The 23087-nt window shown below is 44.0% G+C and overlaps 2 protein-coding genes across 2 annotated transcripts in view; one reads left to right on the top strand and one right to left on the bottom strand.

Annotated features, from left to right (window-relative positions):
* Positions 1–23087, top strand: part of LOC309813350 (uncharacterized protein) — a 439697-nt gene that overhangs the window by 211653 nt on the left and 204957 nt on the right. The window lies entirely within an intron of this gene.
* The window catches only part of MYRIP (myosin VIIA and Rab interacting protein), a 180780-nt gene that overhangs the window by 94766 nt on the left and 62927 nt on the right, over positions 1–23087 (bottom strand). The window contains exon 2 of the mRNA XM_082638168.1: positions 20429–20650. Within this exon, the coding sequence (XP_082494294.1) occupies positions 20429–20650 (222 nt within the window). The remainder of the gene's footprint in view (positions 1–20428; positions 20651–23087) is intronic.

Genomic DNA, 23087 nt, shown 5'->3' with positions numbered 1-23087 from the left:
TGATCCCAGCAGGAGAGGGTGGCGCCCGGAGAGTACAGTGGTGGTACCCAGGGGAGTATAGTGATGAATGCAGCGCCCAGAATACACTGAGGATGAGGAACAGTGGAAAAAAAGTGGGAAAAAAAATCCATGGATGTCATGGGTTAGTTGTTGAAACTTGTGCCCTTAGAGACTTCCAGGAATCCATGGGGGTGGGGTGTGGAGAGGAGCTTTGAAGGAGGCTGAGGTCCTGCATTGGTAGTTAGGGATAAAAACCAATGAAGCACCATCACCCAAGGAAGGTCTAAATAAGAAGACATTTCTGAGATGGTCTGGAGGTGGATGTGTCAGGGAATGCTCTGTCCCTTCCAGGACTTTCCAGCTGTCATTCACAGGACTTGGGCACAGCAGCCTCCTCTTTGCAGTCACTCTGGCCTGGGCAGGATCTTCCCAGCTGTCCTTACCTGTCCCTTAAGAAGCCCTCCCCAGACTTGATGCCACTAGTCCTGACCTGGCCCTGAACTCTCCCATCTCTGAGGCCGTCTCTGTGGCCCTTGGCTCCACACTTAACACTTGATTCATTCCTCTCTGTCCGGTTCAGCGAGTCTGACTGATACTCAACCAGGCAATTGTCAGGCCTGGGGGAAGAGGGAACGAAATGGGTTCTTTTAGTGTCGCCTGTTTGGAGGCAGGGATAAATGTCATTTGAATATGGCTTTTCTTTCGCTTTCTTATTTGTAAAGCTGATTGGGACTTACTTTCACTTGTCAGAATCAACTTGAAGTAAGAGAATTTAACTGCATTTATTTGAAGAGCTGCTGTCCTGCTATAGCTGCAGCAATTTGCACTCTGAACCAAGCTTGTCCAGAAGGGAAATCTTGCATCCTCCCTGTGCTACTTTGTGTGATATAGGGACTGAGACAGCAAAGAAAAGGCAGTCAGCACATATGGATTCTTCTCCCAGTCACATCACTCTATGTACGGTCTTGAACACGTTTATCTTTCTGCATCTCACTTCCCGCACCCTCAGAATACAAATGACCACAATTTCCTACAACCAAACTTCCAGGGACACACAGTTAGTTGCCTCACCTCTCATGTCCTGACATATTGAGGTGTGCCAGCTTTGCTCTGATAACATCTTCACATTTGTATTTTTAAAAAGTGTGTAATTTCCTTTTTGGCTTATTCATCTGTTTGATTAATGGTAACATTATGTTATATAATGAGGTGTCTTCCCTTTAAGTTCCAAGCTGGTTGTTGGAACAAGAAGATGATCTGATTACTGTTTACATTAACCAATACTGGACTTGGCTATAATAAACACACAGTGTACTACTGTGAACATTAAAGGGCAAGGACTTTGCTATATTAAGTGAGTGGTTAAAGATATTGTGAAAACGTCACTGTTTATTCATAGTAGATTGGAGCTGCTGGGGCTGCCATGTAATTAATAATACCTGCCGGTTCATGAACGCCTCCTATGTGCCTGCTATGGAGCCAGGTCTTTTTGGTCCTCAAAACTAAATTACGAGACAACTCTTCTTTTACGAAAGCAAAAATTACATAGCTCGTCATGGTGAAGCCAATATCCTCTTTCTTTTTTTTGACTGTTAATTTTCTTTAAGTAAAAAACTTTAATAGATGCGTCATGGAGTTTAAAATGTAAGCCTCCTGCTCACCCATGTTTACCATCCATCCAGTTCCCTTCCCCAGAGGCAAACAATGCTGTCAGTTTCTTGTGCACCTATGCACACACATGACAATACTCCCCGAAGTGTTCTCCTTTGCTTTTCTTCTATACAAATGGTAGGACTTTCTGCACTGGCTGTTCCACAACAACACATCCTAGAGATCATCCTGTATCATAAATACAGAGCCTCCTTATTCCTGTTTAGGGGTGTACTATCATTTATTTGACCTGTGCCCTATTGGTTATCATTTAAATTTTTTCCTAATTTGCTTTTACATCAGCATGGCAGGGAATGGCCTTTACACACACACATCTACACACACACGAAGGGAGCAGAACGTTTGTTAGGAAAGAATTGGGGAATCTTCTCTCTAAAGGATCTAGGCAGGATTTTGAAGGATGTGCTATCCCTTTACTGTGAAGTGGTAGGCAGAATATTCTGCAAATCATCACACTAGCTCCCGTCTGTGTGTGGGTATGAGTGCATGCTTCAGAATATTCATGAGGACGCAGGGCACTCTGCTTACAGCACACTACTGTTTATAAAGCACTTACTTAGAAAAGGACCTACAGATAAACTGAGGGTGCTAAGGAGGAAAGGAAGAAATTGGTTCTTTCTTTTATTTTTAAAAATTTATTTATTTATTTATTTATTTATTTTTGGCTGCGTTGGGTCTTCGTTGCTGTGCGGGGGCTTCCTCTAGTTGTGGCGAGTGGGGGCTACTCTTCATTGTGGTGCGTGGGCTTCTCATTGCGGTGGCTTCTCCTGTTACAGAGCATGGGCTCTAGGCGCACGGGCTTCAGTAATTGTGGCACACGGGCTCAGTAGTTGTGGCACGCAGGCTCAGTAGTTGTGGTGCATGGGCTTAGTTGTTCCGCGGCAGGTGGGGTCTTCCTGGACCAGGGCTTGAACCCGAGTCCTCTGCATTGCAGGCAGACTCCTAACCACTGCTCCACCAGAGAAGCCCAAGAAATTGGTTCTTTTTTGCCGACTGCCAAGTAACCGCAGCCTCTGTGGATGAGTCCCTTTCTTCCAGACAAATGCATGTGTGCAAAATTCTGCTTACACTTTCCTGGAATGGATTGCATCAGAAATGGGTTCTCTTCACATATGTGGGGCATCAATGCAAACTTTGAAAAGGCACATGCCTTTTCTTTTTTCATGGAAAAATCAGTGGCCACTTCTTACAAAAATGGGAACACATTTATATTCTGCAAATCAAAGAAGTTAGTGTACTTCTGCTCAAATGTAAATCTCAAAAGAAAAAAAAAAGGCTGATGTTGTCCTTTGACTTGAAAAGCAAGTTGAAATGCTGGAGTGGTCTCTGACAGGGCCTAATGCAAGTCACCTGACCTGCCAAGCTATTAAGACTGGTCATTTTGGGGGTGAAAGTGCTAGGAGCTCTGACTTCAAGGGAGCAGAGTAACGAGCTCAGATCAGAGTCTGCAGGGCTGCTTGGAGAGTGAGAGTGGATGAGGAGCAGCGGAATTCTCTAACAATTCTGGCTGAGCTCCTCTAGCCACATTTCTGTTCTCATTAAGTCATCGAGCTCATCTTGGGCAAGGTCTGTACCACCCCTGTTGTCCACGCTGTCGATAGCGGATCGCAAATCCCATTTCCAGTGTCCCAGTTTGAGCAGAAGGGACCTCCAAGTGGGTTCTGCGGTGTTCCCAGCCTCTGCAGATTTCCCCCTACAGAGAAACTCAGGAGGCTCTGGGTGCCACGCTGCAGGACGTGTCCTTCAGGGATGGAAATCGTGCACATTCGCTACCAATCGCCACCTCCAGAGTGGGATCCTGGCCAAAGATCTTGTGTGTGTAGGTGGTGGTGGTGGGGATTTTATTTTAGCATTATCCACCATGGTGGACTTCAGATCTCCTCCATCTGTATAGAGCCCAAAATATCTCTCAAGAGAAGCCTTGAATACACTGCATAACTTGCTTTTAGAGGGGCTTGTAACAAAATTCTCAACAAAATTGAAACCGCTGACCAGGATTCAACTAAGCACCCCCAAACCCAGCCTTTAGAAAGTCTGTAGATTTTTGAGTTCTTGAGAGCATCACAGTGCAGAGGGTAAACTATGGAGCCAGCCTGCCTAGTATAAATCCCAACTCCTCCACTTTCTAGCAAGTTCCTTCACCTTTCTTTTCTTAGTTGCCACATCTGTAAAATGGGTGCAATATACTTGCTTTATGGAGTTATGAAGGTATCTGAGTGCTTAGAACAGTAATTCATTACAGAATAAGCTCTCAGTAATGATAGCTATTGTACAGAAAAATTATTTCCCATTTCTATAAGCTTTTTTTGGTGGTTGTTGGTAGTGGGATCTATTTGCAAAAAGGCAGTGATTCAAGGCAGAGCCTGTGAAGAAGTTGAAAGCTCCATGGCAACAGATGAGGCTTTTTTCTGGGTGCTGGCAAGGCCACTGATACCAAGCCACGGTGATGGGGAAAGCAAGGAGTTAGGATGATGGCTGGAGTGCTTTGCTTCACCCAAACAGTACACTGGGGGCCTCGCCAAGCAGCACAGATGCTGCCTCTCAGAGTGCCCACATTTTTCTTACTGTTGTCATTTTGCCTGGCAAAGAAAGCTTTTATCCTTTCGAAGATGTTGATGTCTTTTGCCCTATGCTCTTAGCCCTACTGCTCTGAGATGGGGGCTCTGGGAGACTCTGCTGGGCCGAACCCCATTTCCCAGGATGCCCTCCTAGCAGCTCACCTGAGGCTGGTCTGGACACCCCTCTATTCAGTCCTTGGCATGAAATCATGCAGAAATTTTGTACTTGGATGGCCACCCCTGTTGCCAGAGCTGACACGGACCCATTAAAAACAATCTTTGATTTCTTCAGTCACTTAGATGAGGGTTTTGTTGAAGGGGAGTGGAACTTATGTACTCAAAGTCATTTGCAGAGGTCCCCCCATTAGTTTATCGTGCTACCTTTGTCATGTGCTCGATGTGACTTCATCCTCACAGGGCCTCCCTTATTCCACAGTGAGGATTCAGTCCTGGGAGATGCACTTTATGTCAGAGGAGAGACATGGGAAGATACTAGCCTAGAGCTCCAGAGAGCTAGGTTCCCTGCCCACCTCTGCCACACAGTGGCTGTGTCAGTAGGCTCAGATCACTTCCCTTCTCTGACATTAGTTTTCTTACCTGAGGCACTCCATGAACCCAACCTTCGAAGTTGGAACATACGTTTAGGGATTGACTGCCATCTGGGGTGTATCCAGAGGTGGAATGACCCGAGATAACCTGTGGAGGCCAGCCTTTGAAGGGTCAGTGGTTACAGATGTTGTCCAGGGTTGGAGTGTGTGTGTGTGTGTGTGTGTGTGTGTGTGTTTGTTGGAGGACTGGGGAAGAGGGAGAGGGGTGAAGTGTTGTGTTGTATAGCCTCTATGTGTGTGAGAGAAACAGGCGAGAGTGTACATGTGAGAGAAGCAGAGAGAGACACTGTGGATATCACTTCTATGCTTCTATGTGTGACAGAAGGAAGGTGGGGAGAGAAGAGGGCGGGGGAAAGGGGAGGAGGGACTGTGGAGAATTCGAGAGCATATTGAGTGTGTGAGGGAAAAAGGGAACAGGGAGAGGGAGAGAGCAAGGAAGAGAGGGAGGCAGAGAGGGTATGTGGTGTGTTTGTGTGTGTGTGCGTGGCAGCTGTGACCAGTGGCTGGACTGTACACACAGCCCCTGCCTACACAGTTCTCAAAAACCTCCCCAGGTTTCCTGGAGAAGCTCCGCCAGGGGCTTTGGGGAATTCTCTCCTCTCACTGGCTCTAAAGCAAGGCTGGATTCTCTCAGTCTGAGGATGCAGGAGCCCCTCTGGTCAGGACCTGATTTCTGGCTCTGAGTATCTGAAAGCCTGGCTCCGTGCTGGAGGAAATGATCCCCACTTGGGAGCTGGGGTTCCTCAGAGCAGCACAGCTTGTGTGGGCAGCAGCTGGAAGCTGACTCACCCTCCCTGCTCAGGGAGGGAGGATGCCAGGGTCTGTTTACAGCTCCAGGCCTGAGGAAGTCATCTCAGAAGGGGTGTGAGGGAGGAGGAGTCAGGCTCTACCCTTGTGAGGGACGGTGACAGCGCTGGACCACTCCAGTTTGGAGGAGGTGTGAGGTCAGTTTGGGAAATTGTAAAAGGAGCTTGTAGTGGAAGTCTTCCTTTCAGAGTCTGGCACCCATTCATCCTCTTCCTGACAAAACAGTACCCCAAATATTTGGGGAAACACCTCTCCCCACTCCCAGGCTCCAAGAGTGGGTCTGGATCTAATCAGGTGTCTTCCCCTCCTCCCAGCCACAGTGATTAGATCGGGGACGGACAGATGAACCCAAATCACGCCAGTGCGAGCCATGCCTAGGACTCTGTTCAACCCTTGCAAGTGGGGTGGTTTCTAAGGATGTGTGGTTGAGAGAAGGGAGAGGTTAGAATTCTGGCCGGCATCCTGCTATTGTGAGAAGTTTGAAACTGCAGCCCACCAGCAGAAAGCAATGGAAAGGAAAGAAACTGAGTCCTGAAGGTACAGTTTAAACTCTGGATCCAGCAGTACCTGAAGCCACACTACTCTTGAACATTTTTGATTACATAGCTAATAGGTTCCCTTTTCTTTAAGTCAAGTTGGGTTGGGTTTTCTATCCCTGGTGATCCATGAAAGCCTGGCTGAAACAGTGGTGCATGGGATTCCCAAACCCCTACTGAGAACCAACAATGTACTGGGCAGGTACAGTGACAGGTGCTGGGGGAGGAGGTGATTAAACACCAGGCTTCTGTCCCTGGGGGGCTCCCAGTCACCAGGGAAGGCAGATGTCTGAATGAGGAGCCAACACCCCAGCGACAGATGTCCATGTGCTACAGAGGAGAGGATGACAGTCTTAATCCAGAGCCCAGATGGGAAGGCCAGTGGGGGACGGAGGAGTGAGGACACAGGGTTGTCACTGGGTAACAAACACCAGCTTCAGAGACAGAAGGACCAAGCCTTAGCTGCCAACACAACCTCTCTGAGTCTTCATTTATTCACCTGCAAAAGGGGGAGTCTTATCTCATAGTTTTGTTGTAAGAATTAAACATTTAATCAGCCACTCGAGACATATTTGCTGAGCACCTGTTATGTGCCAGAAACTGTGAACAATATGATATGCAAAACAGAGAGGGAGCTTATACTCCAGTGGAGTAAGCATCAAAACAAGAGCCTGGATCATGAGTGAGTGGGACAGGGAGGGACAGGGATGGGAGAGGAGTATCAACAAACACAAACTTGCTTGATGACAATCTGTGACCATGGAGGGGAGGTCTGGAAGCAGAATAAGATTTGAACGTGTGAAGAGGGAGGGAGGGGGCAGGATTCCAGGTGGAGAGAGACCCCCATTATGAAGGCGGGGGGGAAAGGAAGGCGGGAGGTGGGAGAGCAGGTGGGACCGACCCTGTGGGCCTTTATGGGATGTTGAGTTTTGTCTTTATTTTAAGAGCCAAAGAAGACATGGATGGGTTGCCTCTGGATAATTAGGAGTTTGAAGCAAATTGTTGTCACTGGTTTTGCGTTCAACTGCGATGCTGTTATGGCCAAGTTGAGAATAGAAATTAAGAGAGAATCAAACTGTGATAAGCTCAGGGCATCTCACCTGTGTTGGGGCAATGCCGTGAACAAGGGCGGCAGCAGCGGTGATGGTGCAGGGTTATCCCCATGCTGGGCAGGAGCTGCTGGTGGGGAACCACAGACTTGCTTCCACTGTCCTCTCAGAGGGCCAGAGGGACCAGGCCCAGGCCTCCATTCCAGGGGTGGGCGTGGTCACTAACTGCAAAGCTGTGATGCACCAAGGGGCCTGGACCTCCTGGGACATGAAGCCCATTAGCAGACTAAACTTCCGGGGGGTGGGGAGCATCTGAGGCAGTGTTGCCTCTGGGAGCTGGCACTGGTGGCCTCTGCTCCCAAGTAAGCGGAATGGGACAGTGGAAAGATGCTGGATTTCAAAATCAAATAAGCTGGGTTCCCAATCCAGGCTCAGTGCCTTGTCAGCCACATGACTTTGAGCAGGTCTCTGAGCCCATCTCCTACCCTGTAAATCGAGGCTAATTCCTGCCTTGCAGGCTTTCTGGGGATTTGGGGAGTTAACACAGACAACATGCCTCCCTCTCAGGAAGCAGACCGTGACTTTCACTTCTCTTTTCCAGTCCTTCTTGGGGTTCTGGATGACTAGTGTGGGCCACATGTGACAAGACAGCCCCAGGCACCGCTGAAAGCATCCCAGAGTAGAATACCCTGAGCGGCCATAAGGACTTGCCGGTGTAAATAAAATTCCACTGGGAGTGGGGTTTGGGGAGACATGCCCACCCCATATGGCACATGGTGAATGCCTTTCACAGCCTTTCCTGGCAGCTGGCTGTGATCAAGGGGAAAAAGAGAGAGAGAGCCCAGGAGGGGTACAGAGCATCTAGGAGGGGAGGACATCTTTGGGGGCTTTGGGGTACTGACCATGGACAGGTAGCAAAGACCCCAGGCAGGGTCTCTGAATCAAGAGGTAGTGGCAGCGACTTCCCTGGCGGTCCAGTGGTTAGGACTTGGTGCTTTCACTACTGAGAGTCAGGCTTCAATCCCTGGTCAGGGAACTAAGATCCTGCAAGCCGCATGGTGCAGCCAAAAAAAAAAAGAGTTAGTGGCAGTTTCCATTTGCAGCAATATGGATGGGATGGACCTAGGGATTATCATACTAAGTGAAGTAAGTCAGACAAAGACAGATATCATATATCACTTATATGTGGAATCTAAAATCTGATACAAATAAACTTATTTATAATAAAGAAACAGACTCACAGACATAGAAAACAAATTTATGGTTACCAAAGGGGAAAGAGGGGCGAAGGATAAAATAGGAGTTTGGGATTAGTAGATATACACACTATATACAAAATAGACAAACAGCAAGGACTTAATGTATAGCACAGGTAACTATATTCAGTATCTTGTAATAACCTATAATGGGAAAGAATCTGGAAAAAAATATATAACTGAATCACTTTGCTGTACACCTGAAACTAACACAATATTGTAAATCAATTATAGTTCAATAAAAATAAATAAGTAAACAACAACAACAAAAGAGTTAGTGGCAGTTTCAAAACCCCCCTTTTCAGTCTCACAGTGGTAATGGCCACGTCCTCAGAAGAGCACAGACAAGCAGGTCGGGGAATGGGAATCTAAACACACAGGGCACAAAAGACACAGCAAGAACAGAGTCTACTGCAAGGCTTACAGAGGCTCAGATGAGCCATTTATAGCCTCTGAGATGCATCTTAATGTGTCTCTTTGCAATGCCATCTCTTTCCAGGCAAGTTCAATCCTTGGCACCATTACCGGGGGGGAGTGGAAGGTGCAGACTTCCCTGGGCAATGTTAGCATGAAATCTTCCTTTTGGGAGGGTCTGGGAAGAGGAGAAACAATCACCACAGAGCCTTTATCTTGTTTAAACTCCCCTTCCTCTACTCAGTCCTTGATGCCGCTGAGAATCCTGCAGTCTAATTTGTAGATCAAGCATGTTATTAGATGTGAGAATTAGAAGTGACAAGCAAAATGCCCCATGCCATGATGCTAATACTCATTAAACCATCCTTGTCTATTATTTTAGAGAAAATACAGCTCACTAAGAATATATTTAGTGATTGTCTGCTAAAATATGCTCCTAGTGATTTAAATCAAACATGGGGAGGTCTGGGTTGTCCTTGATTTGTCACATGGCCATTAAAACCATGGATGCAGAGGAACACTATATTCTTTAATTTTAAAAAGTGGCTGGCACCAGAGGAAAGGTTTCATGAGGATGGATCATCTGGATCAGGAAGCCTAAACTCTGGGGTCTCACCCTAACAGCCAGACCCTGCTCTAACCTGGTCTCTCTGTTGGTGGCAGCCCCCTTCAGTGGCTCAGCTGGGGAGATCCTGGGGAGACCAGGCCAGAGGGCCTCACCAAGACCTGGATGAAGGCTCCAGAGCCACAAAGGAGAGGTGAACACAGAGGGAAACTTTGGCTGGATCAGCTCCTACTAAGAACCACCCGTTCCCTGGGGGAGGTGCAATGTGTACCAGCTTACTTGGGAGCACACTAGCTTACCTGAAGTTCACGCCTGGGAAACCACAACGGAAAGAAAGAAGATGAATCCTCTTCACTGCTTCCTGAAGGCTCACCTCTGCTCCACCCGAGTGTCTGAGCATTTATGTGGCACCTACTTAAGCCTCCACAGACCCACCACGCTAGAATGCAACTCAACATGGCACGTCCTCCACAGACATCGGACAGGAAGCCTACACCAATGGAGGTGGAACACTGCCACTGAGAAATGAAAGTCGTAGGTACCTGTGCCACATAAGATGTCACCTTGTGGCCTTTTATTTCTGAAGGACATTTCTGAAATGGCTCTAGGCAGGGAAGTGCATAAGCCAGCAGGTTTGACAGAGGGTGAGTTAAAAATGAATGAAGCTGGTCAGCTGAGGTAGGTTTTCATTTCCTAAACTTGAAACCTTATCCTGTAATACTTACAGGTGACTTGCTCTTGGAGACTGGAAACCAGCCTTCAGCAGAAATGGTGACAGGACAATTCTGGCTTTTCTACGAGGAGAGCAGGCTCTCTCCACCACCTTCAGCCTCATGCCCCACACCAGGTGGGGACAGGTCATATGCAAAGGCAGATTCCTCTTTTTCCCAACCATCTTGGGGAGTTACACTGCCCTCTAAGTCCAAGATCACGATGCTGTCTGAACACAATCACCCCCCTTCACAACATCAGCAAATTTCAGCACTGAGCATTGGGCCAGCTCCTCACTGGCTAGCCCCTAGGCTGTCTGAATGTGTCACAGGGGTCCCTAATCACTGTCAACTGTCAGTCTCTCAGGAGGGGCCCAGAAAGGTCAGGGATTTGGCACAAGTTCTCAAAGCTTACCAAGCAAGAAAACAGTCTGATTAGAAATAAAGCTGAGTATATTGATTGTTCTTGATGAAATCTTGAATGCAACAAGTATTCATGGTGTGTTTTCCAGCATCCAGTAACACCACATGAGGCACTTATTAGTAAACCCTTGAGAAAGAGATTGTCCCAAGGTCAAAAATGAAAGGATGGAGAGAAGCACTTTTACATTATTATTAGAGGTGCACATGGTCTCAGAAGTGACTTTCCTTGACCTTGTCCCATTGAAAGAGACTCACAGGCTCTCACACATCTACATACACCTTGGCCTGAAGATCCTGTATATAATTTTAGAGAAGAAAACAGAAATTGACAGAAAGTGGTTTTTAGCGAAGCAAATACAATTCTGCATAAACATTGCCAAGGCCCTTGTAATACAATAAGCCCAGAAACATCCAACAAAGAGGAGCATGTTCTTTGGAACTAATGTATAAAAGCTTTATGATGATGATGACATTCCTGAGACTCTCATAAAAATTCTAACTCTCATGTCCCCTTTTAGCTTTGTTTATTTGTTTTGGGCCCTTGTTAGGGTTGATTTTTTTGAGCTGCAGACAAATCTAATGGCCACTTCTAGCATTGTGGCATACTCCAAATATATCTAGGACCAAAATTTTCCTGCTACATGAATACACCTCAGTCTCAGGCCCAGGAGCATCTCCGAGTCTTAAGAACCTGCATGGAAAGCTACTAAGCTCAAAGATGGCTTTTGAGGGCTCCCAATGAAAAAGGACAACGTCGTAACAACTTCTGCAAACATCAATTTTTTCAGCCTCAAAATTGGAATATTGGCTCCATGTATCTCATGGGTGGCTGAGAGGTTAAAACAACATAATGCAACCAAAAAATGCTTCTTCAATTTAATAAGGTCTGGCTGCATCCTTCTTAATGACCTAGGCCTGAGTTTCAGGCATTAAGATGCTCTCAGACACGGGATGCTTTCAGGTCTGCTGGCTCACCCCTCTGGGCCTTTGCACTGCCTCTCGGTGCTCTCACAGCACTTATACCATCTCCGCATGGTTATGGTTAGGACTTTCCTGTCTTCCATATTAGACTCTGAGCTCTTGCAGGGCAGGGATCTCTTCCTGTTGTTCTTGGAGACACCCTTTTCCACACAAGCCACTGCTATGCTGGGCAGGCTTGTTCCAGCTGCAGGGAGCTGACTGTGAGTGCCTCTCGCCAACTCAGTGATAATATGTGGATAGCTCAAAGACATATATGGTGGGAATATTTACACTATGGAAATTAGCAAATACTACAAATCAAGCCTTCTTTGTCCCTGGAGAGCCGGTTGTCAAGAACTCACCAGGGGCTTCCCTGGTGGCGCAGTGGTTGAGAGTCTGCCTGCCAATGCAGGGGACACGGGTTCGTGCCCCGGTCCGAGAAGATCCCACATGCCGCAGAGTGACTAGACCCGTGAGCCATGGCCGCTGAGCCTGCGCGTCCGGAGCCTGTGCTCCGCAACGGGAGAGGCCACAACAGTGAGAGGCCTGCGTACCGCAAAAATAAATAAATAAATAATAATAAAATAATAAAAATTCACCAGGACACCACTGACTCCAGGCCAGCTTTCTCACCTCATCCTTTTAACCTGACACATTCACTCTGGACAAATGTTCTCTGCAACAGAACCAAAATCTAGCGTGTCACGACACCCTCCCTTCTTGAAGCAGATGTTTCAGTTTGTACTCTCAGTTCTATGATCTACTTGTCTGGCTTACTCCCCAGTGATGGCAACAATAACAACCGTAATAATAGCTAACATCTATTGGTACTTACTACGGGCCAGCTGCTGGGCTGAGCCCTGGCAGATACCTTTCACTGAGTCTTGTCCACAGTGCTGTGAGGCTGGCACTGTGTTACACTCATCTGGCCCAGGAGGAAAGAGAGGCTTTGGATCCTTGCCCACAGGCGGGCAGGGCCAGCATCAGAACCCAAACCAACTCAGCCACGTCACCCCTCTGTCACAGCCACACTGGGTCACTTGCCCTGCTACCCTCCTGTGGACCTTCTCCCCACGGTCATGTCTGTGCATGTCCAGCACTAGTCGCCGTGTTTCTATTTTCATCCATGTAGCAGTGGTATGAGGGGAGTTCATTGATTATGCTTTGTGGCACCTTATGAATTCCCTAACAGCCCCCAGTTTTCATCCTGGACTCAGGGCGTGGGCTGGCCCCCCTTGTCCCACCCTAGAGCTCTGAATGCCAACCGGCCTCAATGCCCACCATGAGATTCCCTTGCTGCTACGCTCTTCCTTCTGGATTGAGGCTCCCAGGGGCCACAACTGTCCACATCACTTCTCTGAACCTGGCCTTGAGAACAGTCACTGGAGGTCCACTGCAGTAGGCACAGGACTGCCTCGGTAATTACTCCCAGCACTACCCTAAACCAGCAGAAGCTCTATTTGAAGGATAGTAGACTTGGGAACAGAGAGCTAGTATGGGGCCAGGCCAGGGTTTCAGCCAGGTGTGTATGATAGCAGGGGCTGGCATTCTTTCCACAACACCAGAGGTCCTGAGTGTAAGGCAGGGGACAGGCCTCTGGATGGCCAGGGGATCCAGTTCCCACTGCCATCTCCCGGTCCCTGGCCCACAAAGCAGCAGGACTTGCCCTGGTGACCCTCTGGAGGGGCCCTGCAACTCATCCTCCCGTCCCAGCCCCTGGCAAGCAGGACCCTGCTATGGGGTTGAGCTATAGCCCGCTCCTGTGCTGGGGAGGGCCTGCCCAAGGCATGAAATCCCCACGGCCACAAAGGTCTCATCCCTCCAAAGGCAGCCTCCACGCAGTGAAAAGCAAGCTGTTTAACTTGCTTTTCAGCTCACTAGGGAACCATAATCCATTCCTCCTGGGTCGTTGTGGACATCCTGCTTTGATTGCACCCTTTTTATTTTTAGTTTTAAGTTTTCTGACCTCCATGGTTTCAGTTGAGAAATCTGTCGTCACCTGAATTGATCTTCCCTTATAAGAAATATATTGTTTATTTCTGGCTGCTTTCAAGATTTTTAATTTTTTCTTTAGTTTTTAAAAGTTTAATTATTATATATCTTGCTATGGATCTGAATGTCTTTGGTTTTCCAAGTTGTGTGTTTATTTTGGTTTTCCAAGTTGTGTATTTATTTTTCAGGGTTTCAAGGACATATTCTGGCATTATTCTCAGAGAATGACCTTTTCTCCTCAAAATCAGACAGTGAATTTATTTGGTTTTTATCTCCCTGGAGTACAACCCACAAGCCTTATCCAGCAGCTTCTAATTTTCTCCACTCATGCTTAAAAAAAATCCTCTACTGCAATAAAAAGTGTAGCTGGAATACTTTTATGAGTGTAATTAGAAATGATGTCCTTGTCACAGGAGGTGCCATCCTCTGGCATACCTGCAGGGACTCAGCATGGCTTCCCAGCTGTGCCATTGGAGCTGGAGCCATCAGAGCCAGGGGCTGTGGGCCGCGTGTCATTATAGTAAAAGAAATTAAAGTTCTTATCACCAGAGCCTTCTAATCATGGGACAGACACCATGGTGGGCACAAATCATCCTTTCTCTAATCCTTTAGCAACCTTCTAAGCCCAGTGTCATGAATTCCCATTTTTTCAGATGAGGAAAATGATGCTCAGAGATGTTCAGCAACTGGCCAGTAGCCACATAGCTGTTAAGTGGCAGAGCCAGTGTAAATGTGCCAGTAAATTTTTAAAAATTATTTTATGGCAGTATTGCTTACCTATAGTAAAGTGCACTAATCTTAAGTGTCACAGTGAATGTTTACATATGTGCACACACGTAAGACCACCACTTAAGTCAATGTACAGAACATTCTAATCACTCCAGGAGGCTTGCTGGGTCCCCTCCCACTCAGTAACCCCTTTTACTCCCAAGGGCCATCACTATTCTGGTTTCTCTCATCATAAATCAGTTTGACCATTTCAGAACTCTACATCAATGGAATCATACAGTATGTGCCATCTGTATCTGTCTACTTTGGCTCAGCATCCATGGTGTTCATCCATAGTGTTGCGTGTATTGATAGTTTCTTCTTTTTCATTCTATTTGATAACACACAGTGACATGACATAGCCTACCTACTGAATGGTGTATTATTTTCCCAAAAGTTAGAGATATAAGCTAAATTGATTAGAAGCAATGAAAAAAATTTAGTGCTTTATGATTGTACCTGAAAGGCACAGCTGACAAAGTTATTCAGCTTATTTGGAATTCATTACACTTCCTGAGTTTACAAGGCCGTTCCTAGATGTCTCTTGAAGAATCTCATTTTAGAGGTTAAACAAATCATCTGAAGGACACACAGTCCCAGAAAATGCAGATGTCTTCGTGTGGTTTAATTTGAATGAGGCCTTGGAAGCTACTTGACTGGGGAGTTGGGGGTCCCTGGGTCAATTATTTAGAAAAAAATGAAATACTCTTTTCTTAATTATCTCATATCTTCACTTCTACTAGTGTAGACTATAAGCCTTTTCAGTTCTTTCCTTACCAACAAATTCATAAATACTCCCCTGACAGGGCTGCCTTTGAATTGCAGAGGCCATAATATTCTCTGATGCTTTTATGGTGATTCTGAGAGCAATTCACACCTCAGGAAGGATTCCTAGGAATACTTATAACAGTACAGGTTACACAGCCCAGGCTGAAGTAGCCCATTTATATGGTAAATGCGTTGGCCCTCCCCCCTCCCATCAGGTGATGCTGAATCAGTTTGCCTTCTTTAGGCCACTTGTTCCTGCTCTCAAATGAGAACTCAAGAAATTTAGCAGCAGTAGATTTTGGTCTTGATTTTAAGAGCTGTTTGTAGTCTTAAGAAATTAATACAGAAAAAAAAAAAAAGAGAAAGAAATGGATACAGCATCATCTTCTATAATAGTTCCTGCTAAACTTATTTGTCTTCGTGCTGAATACTGCCTTTCCAAATTAAGGTTTATTTCTCTAGGACCTTTCTAAGGATTTACATCTTGTAAGGTTTTTATAAAGTGAAATGGATGTTCTTTGCTGGCTAGCCCCCTCTTATACTGAGATATCAAATCCTTCTTTTCATTTCTTAAATTGATGTTCTGTGGACCTTTTTGAGGGAACTTCAAATTTTTAACCACAAGGCTTATCCTAGGCTTGTGTATGTACTGTATGTATATCTGTGCTTTATGCATAAAAAGAGCAAGATTCCCTTTTCTCTCCAAAGACCAAGTTTGGCCTGGTTGGGGGCGCGTATCGTCCTGTTGAGAATGCACACCCTGGAGTCTGGAGTCAAACATTTGGGTTTGGATCCTGCGCCCACCCTTACTTGGAACAGTAACATGCCTCAGTGAGCTCAGCGTCTACAACTATAACAGGGGGTGCTATCCACCTTGCAGGACCATAAAGTGGAGAGTGTTGGCATCTAATTAGCATTCTTTTCTGGAAATCTACTCTCTGCCGCCATCAGCCTAGATTCAGCCCTACCTTGCCCGAGCTTTCCAGTCTGCCCATTGCTCCCCCTTCCTTTGTCCAGCCTGCCTTTGCCTCCTGTCCTCCCCTGTTGAACACCTACCTCATGAAAGCCCAACTCAGGCATCCCTTCCTCTGGGACACCCGTCCTGCTGTTGCTCTAACCACGGGGCCCCCACGGGGACTTCAGAGTCTCCAGCAGAGCACTCTTCACTCACAGCTGCTCACGCACAGACTCATCTCCAGTTACCGTGGAAGCTGCCATGAGCAGTACTGAAATCTGTTTGACTCTTTAACCTTGGCCATTAACGTAGGCCTGGGCACTTGCTAAAGGAGAGAACCAGTGCCTTTGCTTATCAGAGAAATTTCAAAAAGATCAAAATTTCTGGTTAGGCTTTAGCACTTTCACTGCCATGGCTGGAGTTCAGTTCCTGGTTGGGGCACTGAGGTCCTGCAAACTACTGGGTGCGGCCAAAAAAAAAGAGAAGAATTAAAAAAAAAAAAAAAAAATTTTTAAAGAATAAAAAAAAAAAAAAGATCAAAATTTCACGCTTGCCCCTTCCCCATAGTAACTGTCCTGAAATTTATGCAAGGAGGCTTCAGGAAGAAAGGAGAAAAGGAACATTACAAAGAAAAGGCACACCAAGAACTCGTACCAAAAAATTATACGATAAACATTGCAAGTGAACATGTGAACAAACAGTTCTCCAGAAAATCAGTGATGGGCAGTAAAGAATTGATTGCTTTAGCACAGGCCTCCTGTGTAGGCTGAACTCAGTAAGCATTTATGGAGGAAATAAGTGAAAAATATTTAATTTACCATGATGTGTGTTAGTGTGTATTTCCAGGAGCAAGGACACTCTCTTATATAGCTGTGTAAAGTGATCAATTTCAGGAAATTTAAAATTAATACAATACTATTCTACCATTATCCATATTCAAATGGTGTCAATTGTCCCAATGGCCTTCATAGCTATTTCCCCTCACCTCAAGAGTTGATTAAGGATTAGGCATGTCACTTGTGTATCGTTTCTTGTTAGTCTTCTTTAATCTAAACATTTCCTCAGTCTCTTTTTCTTTCATGACATCAATATTTTGAAGACTTCAAGCCAGTTATTTTGAATAATATTGCTCGGTGTGTCTTTGATGTTTCCCAAGATGAGATTTATTCCAAAATTTGGAAGGGTAGACTGTCTCTCACAGTACACAAATGAAACTTCCCACCAACATTCCTCAATTTTTTTCCCTTAAATTCTTCAATCTAGTCAAGAGATTTGTCAGCTGTACAGCTTTTTCACTGAACAGCTGTGGGTAAGATGGGATTTTTCCAAGCACACAGTAACTTTCTTTGACTTGTTGCATCATGGTGTGTAAAGAAATCTCAAGAGCTCATTAACCAAAATAAACTACATGAAATTGGCACACAGTGCTGCCAACACAAATAATTCCATTGCCATTCAGGCTCCTTTGCCACATAAATATTCCACAAAGTGTACACCTAGGAAGAATGCTCTCTGTTCAAAAAAGTGAAAACACTTCAAAGAAACCATCACATACATAATTTTTAATATAAGAATTTACCCATGCCAATACAATATACATATTATTTTAAATGTCTCATCATATTCTGTCAAGTTGAATGTATCCTAACTTACTTCCTCTGTTCTATGTTGGACATTTAGGTTATTTCTGGGTTTTACATTACAAATAATCCAGTATATCTCATTTTTGTATTGAGAATTATTTTTGTATTAAAAATATTCCATCGTCTCTTTAGGTATAGGTTTTCAAAAATGAAATTACTGGGTAAAAGGACTTGAACATGCTAATGGCTCTTGATACACATTGGTAAAAGGTTATGCCCATTTCAACTTTGCCAGCAATGGATGAGAGTGCCTTTTTCAATCTACCCTTGCCAACACTGAAGAGAATGCTGAAAAAAAACATTAATTTCATGAGAAAAAAAGCTACTTGAAGCATAAATCTCTATTCCCTTGCTTTCTATTGAGGTTCAACATTTCCCCATATACTTGTTAACCTGTGGATGTCCTCATCCCATAGTGATAATTTTTTAATATCATATCTTCTTTAGGGATATTGCAAACCCATTAGGATATCTCTAAAACATACCATGGAGTTTATACTAAAAGGGCAGCATCCTAATTTATGAACCATGTGGACTGTGTGCAACACCAAGCAGTAAGCGATCAGGTAGAAGTAAAGGATATTCGACTCCAAGTGAAAAGAAATGAAGGCTTAAGTTGTCTCAGAAAAACCAAAGCCAATGCCACGGGCATAATCAGGAGATATGTTTTGATTTCAGTCCCAGGGATAATTTTTCTCTCTCATTCCCTGAAAACAATCTCCCGAACTGGTCTGTGTTAAAGGTAATAGCACAAAACAACAAAAATCAGAGAGAACAATTTTTATAATGAAGCAAAGAACTAAGAAGCCAATTTGTTTCCAAGGAAAGTAGGAACGCCATTCCTGAATCAGTTCGACACCAAATGACGACTGACATGTGCATCTAGGCTCAGTGAGAACGTTCGGTTTCCTCAGAAGATCTTAAACAACCAGTTTAAGTCCTTATTTATAATGTTTGACTGAATCTATGCAATAAATGGTCAAGAAGATAAATTTTTATATAATAAAAAGATGACAAAGGGAATGATTCTGTAGTGTCCCATTAGCTATATAACTTATAAAATAAGTAATCCATCATTCATTCTATAGTAAATTCACTGATGTTTGTTAATCTCCCAAAGCTAAAAATTTTAAACTAACACTGACAACAGAAATATGTTTTAATGCAAAACATATGGAGAAAACAAACTGACAAAGCACAAACCATCTGATCATAATTAGAGCAGTGACCATTACAAGGGAATTTTCATTTAAAATTCTTAAAATGCTTTTACTATAATAAATAACCAACCAGAACCCTAGGACAGGTAGACTCTTTTTCACTGTGATGAGAAAGAGGAAAGCCGAAGTTTTGGACTACCACCATTTTTACAGTGACTTGACATTACCTGTGTCCTCCCCAAGGAAGCCTACATTCTAATCTGAGTCCCTCCTGTAGAACCACACCACAGACAGGCCTGGGTGCTTGATATAGTCATTTACTTCTGACACAATTGGTTAATATTATCACATGGATGTCTACCCTGTATTCCTAGTGCCTTAATTTTCTGTGAGCAAGAACTTTTATTATTATAATTATTCATGGCTCCATAGTATCCCAAAAAACGTATGCATATGGTAGCTACTGGATAAACAGCTAGAAATTAAACCAATGCACCAAAAATGGGATTAATTTACATAGGAAAGGAAAAGTATGTCATAGGCAGTGGGGAGTGAAACATGAGTCTAAAAAGCGGTCATCTCTGCAACTTCACAGAGCTGCTTTCCACTATTTTATTGGGATTTCACACAATACGCACACAGGTATTCTTCATGTCATTTGACATATACAGTGTTTTAAAATCCAATTGCTCGCATATGAATATGCTGAAAGAATATCCCAGAGAGTAATATCCTAAAGTAAATCACTTCTAAACCAAGGTGAATTCCAGACTGCACAAGGAGCAGAGAAGCTGATGGTCAAAGTGGATGGCAGCACAAAATGACCCCAAACACCATCCCCCAGCAAGACACCAGCTTTTGCCAGGTATTTAGTCTAAACAATCTATTGGAAACTAATTTTTTTGTTGGTTTCAAGAAACTGGGCAGGTTTTAAAAGCTGTTATTTATCTGAAATTTTCCATACTTGATTCGAGTCAAAATATTCCTTAAATGTTTCCCATGATGAATTTGGCAGTGTGTCTTGTACAACGCTGAGAGGTTACACAGCTTGTTACTACATAAATAAACTCTTCTGAGATGTCCTTCAAAATGTAAAAGACTGTCAGCCCACAGGCCATACATCTGAGGCACTTTGACCTAGACATACTTCTCTATCAAACGGAGACTTAGAGAAATTTCAAGAAGCAAAACTTGCCCCATGAATCATGGACTTCTTTCCTGGACATGTTCTTATGATGGACTTGAATAATATGGAAAAACAGGAAATGAGTTCAACTTTTGCATCTTCTTTGATTTCAGACAATAATAATCCCAAGACTCCTGGCAATGTCCCCACAAGACATCATACAAGATTGAACCAGTGAAATTCCCAGCTTCTCCTCAGCAACCTCTTTCTGCTAACTTTAATTAAACAAGTTTGGGTGTGTTCTATCTGCATTAGACACACTGAATGTAGAAGACTGCTTAGTAAACCTCCCCTTTCTTAAAAAATAATGCCGATCAATCAATCACTGTCGACCCCACCTGGTTGAAGGAAGATGGTGCCTCGTTAGCTGAGACCCTAAGGGTGCACTTGGCCACTCACCTCGCCTGCTGGCAGACGCAGCAGATCCACACCTTCTCGTGCTTCTGGTAGGAGCAGCAGCTCTTGCAGACGTTGAACTTACAGTCCCCACACCGGCGCTTGGTGTTGACAAGGAAGGTGAAGGGTGAGCAGCAGCGCATACAGCAGTGCTCCACGAACTTCTGGTGCTTGGAGAGGATGCTGCACTTGCTGCCTTCCTCATCCAGCTTCTGCTTCATCTCGCTGGGGAGCCAGGTTGGGGAAAGGGTGAGGAGAAGAGAAACAGCACATCAGGTCAGGGGGCTCCCTCCCTAAAGCACGCCACCCTGGCCCTCCCATATGGCAAGCTACCATGTAGGATCTTCCTATAAAACACAGAAAGATCAATGGCTTGACATAATATCCAGAGAGGAACCCTAATGGTGGATTAATTTTGTGTTCTTCTATATGTCATATTTTCTATAAGAAAGCACAAAACCTTATTGCTTATATTTCAGACACTAGATTTAAATACAAATTATTATAAAACTAAGCACATTAAAAAGGAATCCTTTAGCTTAATTAATGTCTTTTTGAAGGAGCAGGAGATCATTTATGTTAAACTATTAATCCTTAAACAGCCCTGCTGGGAATATGATAAATGCAATCCTGGCCCTCTTAATATCCCTGGAAACTGAAACACCAGGGATTTTAAAAGCTTTCAAATCAATGTAGTCAATAAAGATTCTCTGGGTGATGGGCTAATCCTACACACTGGTGACTCAGAGTTGGATAAAAGTTAACCCCCTTCTTCCAAAGAGCTCGTGGATGTTCTGGGCACACAACTGGTCATAGTAATGTAAAACACAACGTTGCATGCACTTTTCTCTACACTCTGAGGAGGAAAGGAGAAACCCTAAGAGACAAGGATCTACCCCAAACACACTGAATTACCCAGGATACAACTGACCGGAAGTAACCAAGTTATTCTACCTTGGCAAATTTGAGTTGTTTTTTCCTGTTCAAATATGCACACCCACAAAGAATAACAGAAAATAATTTTTGTTTTCTGTATCCATTTTGTGATTGTGCAATTCACCCCAGATGAATCTATGATGTATGTGGCAAATATTTTCTTTCATTTTGAACTTGTCTTTTCAACTTTGCTTATGGTGTCTTTCATCATTTAGAAGCATTTAATTTTTCTGTAGTTAAATCGGTCAGTCTTTTCTTCTATGGCTTCTGAGTGTTACATCTTGCTTATTACTCCTCCCACCCTCTACCAACCACTAATCTACTTTCTATTTCTTTGAATTTGCCTATTCTGGACATTTAATATAAATGGAATCATACCATATGTGTTTAAGGTTCATCCATGTGACAGCATGTATCAGAATTTCATTCCTTTTTATGGCCAAGTAATAGTCCATTTACAGATGTACCATATTTTATTTATCCATTCATCGACTGATAGACATCTGGGTTCTTTCTACTTTTTTGGCTATTTTGAATAATGCTGCTATCGACATTCATGTATAAGTTTTTGTGTGGACGTATCTTTTCAATCCCAGGAGTTGAATTACTGGGACATATGGTAATGCTAAATGTTTAAACTTTTAAGAAGCTACCAGAGTGTTTTCCAAATCACGGCTCCATCTTACATCCCACCAGCAACATATGAGGGTTCTGATTTTTCTGCATACTCACCAACACTTGTTATTGTCTGCCTTTTTTATTATAGCCATCCTAGGGGGTTTGAGGTGGTATCTAATTGTGCTTTTGATTCGCATTTCCCTACTAGCCATTTGTACGTAGTCTTTGGAGAAAAGTCTATTCAAATCTTTTACCCATTTTAAAATTAGAATATTTATCTTTTTCATCATTGTGTTATAAGAGTTCTTTATAATATTCTGGTTACAAGTCCCTTATCAGATATATGATTGGCAAATATTTTCTCTTTCCTATATTAAACCTTATATTTTATTAGTATTTTTAAGTGCTTTTAGTACAAAGAAGGGCTGCACTAGCTCATCCCAGCCTGCTACTAGAATGGGAAATCTACATATGGTTTCATAATCTAATTTTTCACTTAACAACAACACATCATAAACATCTTTCCATGAAAATTCAAAGAGTGTTTGCAGCTTTAGCTTTCAGGTCCCCTGAGCTGGCTTACACAGCTGCCAATATACGCACAGGGCTTACTGCTCTGCACTGCGGTGCCCGATACTCATTTGTTGCTTGAGCATTAGAAGGGGAGACTACATCAGGCCAGCTGATAATTCTACAGGGTAAAATATTGTATATGTATACTTGGCTGAACAAAATATTTACAGGGAAACAGGACAGAGGTTTTTTTCCTTAAGACATGAAGATGTTGTTATCCAGTCCCTCAGATTTAGAATAGAAGGTGAGCTAAGTTATCAACGGCTCTGACCTCTGTAAACAATATAAGAACAGCCTCAGCAATTGACCTTCTTCTATTGATACTTCAAAGACACTGAATTAGATAGGATAAAACACCCAGGAAGGAAAGACTTTAGGGATCAAAAAAAGCTCTGTGAACTCAATGCACAAGATCATTTGAGCTTTATGAGTTTTGTTTCCTGATACACAGGACTGCAAATGCCCGTGGCATTTAAAAACTCACTGAGAGTCTCATGATAAAACTGTACCAATTCCTCCAAAGTTTGTTCCAAGC

The sequence above is a fragment of the Mesoplodon mirus genome (genome assembly GCF_964341445.2).
Source record: "Mesoplodon mirus genome assembly, chromosome: 12".
NCBI lineage: Eukaryota > Metazoa > Chordata > Mammalia > Artiodactyla > Ziphiidae > Mesoplodon > Mesoplodon mirus.
The sequence above is the reverse complement of the archived record's forward strand: the minus strand, read 5'-3'. Positions and strand labels throughout refer to the sequence as shown.